Below are 6,022 nucleotides of genomic sequence, written 5' to 3' on the forward strand. Positions count from 1 at the left end.
AGGGCGGGGGGCGGGCCGCGGGCCCTGCCGGTAGAGCCGCTGCGGGATGGAGCAGGGGCTCAGGCTGGCCAGCGCAGACCCGATGTGCTGCAGGTAGTCAGTGCCCAGCAGTTAAGGACAGCAGCATTTAAACTGTGACTTGAGAAAGAGCCGAAGGTAGGAGTGCTGCCCGAAGAGCCCCCAGGGCTCCGTGCAGGCTGCTCTGCTCCCCTCCAGCAAGAGCAGGTCTGCTCTGGGCTATAAGAGCAAGCACAGAACGCTGGCTCCAGCTGCTGTGGGAAACACCTCCTGTAAGCAGCTCCCATCCCCTGTGCACTCCACACACGTTCCCATGGGATGGCAACCCATCCACCTGCCTGGAGAGTGCTGGGCTGACTAGCTACACCCAGGAACCAGCCAATGACCTGAAACAAACTCCCAAAGTCAGTCTGAGAGCAGCCTGCCGAGCTCCAGGCGAGGCCAGAGTCACCCCGGGCTTCTCAGCCGTGCTGCTGGCCAAACCCTGCACCCCACAAGCCAAAGCACGCCTAGCACTTAACTCCAGCATTCACCATCACTGCCACCAAACGTGCTCCAAGTCAGTGCACTACCCCACACTTCTCCCTGAAGCCCGGGCACAAATGGGTGCTGCCAAACCTCCCTAAGATCACCTTCCTTCTGACTTCCCATCCAGCTCACCCCCGAGGGGGCACCAGTCCCCAGATCTGGGCAGCTCACGCTTCACTGGGTGGCTAGTGTCAACCCAAGAGAGGGTTTGGTGCCTGCTTGGTGTGCTTTACCCTCAGGTAAAGGATATAAGATTGTCCAGGGGGGGTGTCCGCCGTTGATGTACAGCACGTAGGTGAAGCCATCTTTGAGGACCCCTCTGATGGAATAATAATAGGGGAGATAGTGGTGCTGCTTAAAGTCTCTGTTTTCATAGAAGTTTATTGCTGTGTTGTTCGTGGTGAGGACGTGCAGGTAGATGGCTTTGCAGTGGTCCTGGGCTGTTGTTGATATATGGTCTTTTAAACTCTCGAGCAAGAGTGAGCCTGTGGAAGGGAAGAGCAGCAGAATCAGTGCAGTCACCTCTCAGGGACATCACAGGGCTCCGTGGGTCCCAGCCAAGATCTGCACCCAGTGCCTAAGCAGCCCCAGAGACACCCAGTTCTCACAGGTCACCTTCAGAAATTAACTTAACAGGCCCATGCTACATGGTTTTCATATCAGCCCCACCTCACCTCTGAGCGTGGCTTCCCAAAAGGGATTTCAGAGACACAAACTTCTGGTTCCATCACCACAAGGATGAGCCAGAGGTGGGAGTTCTACACTGAGAACTGGGAGGATTTTAAGATCCTTTCTAAGGAGGGAAGCTGAGGCAGAGTCTCATCCCACCTGGATTTGCTGCAGCCACAGAAACCAGAAGGGCACAGAGAAGACCCAAGAGAGGAGACCTGGAGGTTCACCCAAACCACCTCATCATGGCACGGAGCACCAGCAGAACCTGAAGGAGAACTTCTCCCCTCGGGTGTGGTAGCAAGAGGCTGGAGAAGCAGCTGAGCTGACACACACACAGGTGAGGTGCTGCTGTTCCACCATCCCCAGGGCCCACAGGATTTCAGAGCAGGAGCCAGCAGTGCTGACTTCATGGTCACTCCATACTTGGTGAGAATTTTTATCAGCCAAGCACAAAAAGACACTGAGAAACATCCAGAGGAGAGCAGTTTAATTTTGTTATGAGATATTCCACTTTTCTATCCCACAGAAAACCAACTGCCCTCTGGTTTAAGAATAGCAGAGAACTGGAAACCAAAAGCTTTTAATGTCTGCCAGAGAAAAAAATCAGAGCTTTAGTGATGAGAAGTATGCCTGGGGTGAAAAGCCTCCTGCATGAAAGACTTCAGCTTCAAACACAAGCAGAAAAACCCCCAAGAGAAAGGTTTCAAAAAATTAGCAGCAGGCAGCAACTTCTTTCAGTTGTTTTGCTACAGGTACAAGTCCAAAGTGTTTGAGAGAGCACAGCAACGTGCTGTGTAGATGGGACAGCTACAGGAAATACTGAAAGGAGAAAATTCCAGCAAGATGGGCTGGGGAAAAAAAATCAAACAACTTTAGGATTTGGAAACCCCTTTACCACCTCTTCTGAACGTTCTTCTGTGCTGGTGGTATCTTCTTTGTACAGAGAATGTCTCTCCAGCAGCATCTCAATGCAAGGTTCAAATACAGTGCTCTCACTGGGGACTCTCTTGGTCAAGTCTTGATGTGCCCTGTTAGTTTGTACCCTTCTAACCATGACTGGGGAGAAGGGAGGGCTTGGAGAACAGGAGTTATACCTCTGGCCACTAAGAAGACTCCAGATGTGCAACACGGGGTCATGCTGCCAAAACTGGCCTATTCCAGCTGCAGATCAGAGACACAGATCATGCTTCAAATTGCACCAGAAGGGCACTTAACTTGATGACAGAACAGATCCTGCTCAAAATGGAGCTAAGCCCTTCTGATAGCAGGATGTTCAGATGGCTGCAGGAACACTGCCTGGTGCAGCAGGCTTTCAGAGCTGCCTTTTACATGTCTCTGACAGATTTAATCAGCTCCAAGTTACAGCCTTTTGCCAGTTCCCTTTGTCTTTTTCTAAACACTTGTCCTATCTGTGGAAGTTGAGAGGTTAAATGTAGCTCTATTTTCTGCCTCAGGGAGCAGGCTTCTGATACCCATGAAAGAAAATCATTTTGAACCCTGCTCCAGGGTGAAGTCTTAGAGCTTCCAGTCAGTCTCAGCAGCAGGAGTTCAAGTTTTTGGTGGGCTCTGCCATCCCCTGGGAACAAGATGGACACAGCCCCACGTCCTTCAGAAACACCTACACGTTGTGTTGTGCCTGCCATGGTAAAAACCTCGAGGTTCACCTGCATCACCACCAAGAAGGGGATGTGAGTGCATCACCTTCCTAACTGCTGGTACAAGGCACCAACAAGCTCGTCTCAAAGGGTGCTGTGGGGAAGTGGTGGAGCTCCTTCAGCCATGCCCACTAGCCACACGTGGCAAACAACAGCAACAGAGTTGTCACTTGGAGCAGCTTACCTATGCCATGTTTTCTGAACTCCTTCACCACTCCGAGGCTTAGGATGTAAGCAACTTGAGTGTCCACAGGAAAATTGGAAGCTAGGATGTCTCCATCCTGAGTAGAGAGGACAAGCTATTTAGTAGGGTACCTGGGGAGGAACAGGGGAAAGCCAGAATCCCAGATGGGAACATTTGAAAACAAGGCTATAGCAGGAACCTGCTCTTCACTGAACAGTCCTTGCTGAAGCTTCTGGAAAGGATGTGGGCAGTCAAAAAATCCAAGCATGGTCCCTTAGGGGTTGTCCCTACTTCTATATCATTTCCCTGGACACAATACAAATGATGACATTTCCTCACTAGAGACATTATTTGTGGGCTTAAGGACAGAATATATTTGCATTCCTTACCAGGAAGGCCTCAAAGTGCCAATTGTGGAGTGAGCCACCAGTGTCTAGATCACTCCAGCAACAGTCTTTGCTGCCTGCGTGCCCCATCAGAGCTCTGTGTCAGCTGGAGATCTCTGTGCTGCTGCAGGAGAGCAGCAGCATGTTCTCCAGGCTCAGTCGCCCAGAGCAGTGGCTGAATGAGCCCCTGGCTTTCAGCTTGGCTGGAACAAAAGCCTTTTGTCAGAGCTGCTGAAGATGCAGTTCTGATTCTGACTGGCTTTGAGGTGAAGCCAGACAGGCAGAGCAAAGAGAGCCATGCCACTCGATGCTCTCAGCTCCTATGGGTGTGAAGATGATTGTTTAATCCTAACACTGATGGGCTTTTAGAAGCCATGCACTCACTGCATTGCCCCTGCTTCTTCTTAATCCACTTATCTCTGCTGTTTTCCCTTCACTAACCCAGTGGTCTCTTCCCATACTGTCTCCAGTGACCATCTCTTCCTCACCTCCCTGCTGTCCTCTGTGGTCTCTCCAAGGTCTGCTATCCCTGAAGCCTGAGCTTCCTGCACCTCTGCTCTGTGTCCGAGTCAGTGGCCCTGCAAACGAAGGAGGCTCTGCAGGAAGCCACGGCAGAGGCTGCCCAGCCCAGCTAAGGAAGCTCAAGCCCTATGTGAGAGGAAGAGGCTGGTTCTCCCCCTGCTGCTCAGCCCCCAGCAGCAGTTACGTGGCCTGTGACACAGTCACTCAGGGGTTCCACCTACACCATCTGATCTCACCAGGCAGCAAGGGCCCCAGGGGCCACAGCTGCCCAGCCCCAGCCAGAAGAGACTCTGGTACCAGGCTGCTCAGTAGCCCACAGGTTCAGACACACCCCATCCCACCACCCATTAGCTGGAAATCAGCACACTCTTGGTTTCTTAAATTAACTCAGGATCACTCTTAAAAGCATCTGAACAGGGGAGCAAGAAAATACCCCAAAACAGGTTCCACCACAGTCGACCATGGCAAGAGGTGGATTATCCCCTACAGAAGCACAGTTTGGCAGCATTACCTCTTTATGCACCTTTGTCCTGCTCTTGATCTCTGCCACTATCATCCCCACGATGGAGCCTCTATACGTGGCTGCCAGGGAAAAGAACTTCTTGTTGGAAGTGATATCTCGGTACCATGAGTCAGGATACCTGGGAAAGAAGGGACACCAGGAATGTTTGGGGACACAGAGCCCTTTCTATGCTACTGATTTAGCTTGTTCCATGAAATCAGGGTTAGGAAGTTATCCACCTTCCCTTTAGCTGTTGCATGGTACCAAGGAACATCACACAGCTGCTGGACCCCATTTGGTACCGTGGTTTCTTTGGACTGCATCTAGGCAGCCACGCTGGCTGCTCCTGTGATGGCCTCCTGCCTTGCTAGGACAGCCACGTTTTCATTGCACATTCACTGCCCAGAGCTCTCACTTCCATCTCTAGCAAGCTATTTTTAAACCCAAAATCCATCTGCCCTCATCTAAGAGCGTAAGGAGCTCATTAATTTGATACACATGTGAAAAGAAAAATCCTGTATATTGCTACCAAAAAAATCCCATCACCAGCCTCCAGCTCTGCCCCCCTTCTTCTGCAGCTGCCAAAGGGGAACTAGTGTGTGCTCATTTATTTCAAAGTGAGAGTCCAGCACACCTTGTCTTCAAAAGAAACCTACAGATTCAAAATATTATGAATGCTTTTGCTGGTGTGTTACCTTTCATGCCATCTTCATTAGGATCCTCCAAAATGCTCTATAAACCTTCTCAACAAAGGTAAAGGAAAGGAAACCACACCCACAACCACCCCCCCTTTGAGTCTACAGCTGGAGCTCCCCTGGCTGACTTAAGGCAGAACATTATCAGTGTTGTGCAGGCAAGCTCCTCACTCCCCTGCACGTGCAGACACAGGCACTGAGCACGCAGGGGCCTGGGGCAGGCAGAGATCAGCTCCCAGAGCCCTGCAGCAGCAGCACGTACTGGCGGCGACAGCCCAGATGGCTGCAGAGCCTTTGGTGTCTGCCCTGAACCAGACCAGGGGAGGTTCACAGTGTTTCTAGATCCCCGCCACCTCACAGCCCAAACCAGTAACGTACTCTATTGGGAACCAGTCTCCACAGAGCTGTTTCACTGTGTCTATGTCATCGTGGCAGAGCAGACGCAGGTTCACGTCCGTAAGCGCGCTCGGGGGCACCTCCTCTGTCATTCACGCCTGCAGGGGAGGAAAGGACAGCACGTGAGGGGGGTGAAGCACAGATTCTGTCTCAGTTTTGGTCAGGCATCTGCACAAAGGCCACAGGAGGTTCTCAGTGTCACTATCTCCTAGCAGAACGAGTTTTCAAGGGAGATGAAGCAACCCAAGGAACACCTCAGAAGTGGCAGGTGTGTCCTGTGGTGCAGGGAGCTCTTCAAACCTCTACGCAAGATCAACATTTTGTTAAAATAAAGGCAAAACGACCAGCTTAGAAAGGAAATATTGCTGGAAGAAGTCATGAAGTCTTCTCACAGTCCCATCATCTCCAGCTAGTACCTATGCAGAGTATTCAAATTCTTTAAAATGTCCCTTTGGTTTCATTCC

General features: G+C 51.2%; 1 protein-coding gene across 1 annotated transcript; it reads right to left on the bottom strand.

Moving 5' to 3' along the window:
• Window positions 1-16: 16 nt before the first annotated feature.
• NAA60 (N(alpha)-acetyltransferase 60, NatF catalytic subunit) lies at window positions 17-5,665 on the bottom strand (the record flags this gene model as incomplete). The annotated part of the gene is made up of 5 exons (XM_008942799.1): window positions 5,541-5,665; window positions 4,477-4,606; window positions 3,058-3,154; window positions 797-1,031; window positions 17-100 (listed from the first exon to the last, which is right to left on the bottom strand). Coding segments are annotated over exons 1-5 (656 nt in total), but the record flags the coding sequence as incomplete, so codon positions are not given.
• Window positions 5,666-6,022: the final 357 nt, after the last annotated feature.

The sequence above is a fragment of the Merops nubicus genome, unplaced genomic scaffold (assembly GCF_000691845.1).
Source record: "Merops nubicus isolate BGI_N331 unplaced genomic scaffold, ASM69184v1 scaffold40946, whole genome shotgun sequence".
Lineage (NCBI taxonomy): Eukaryota > Metazoa > Chordata > Aves > Coraciiformes > Meropidae > Merops > Merops nubicus.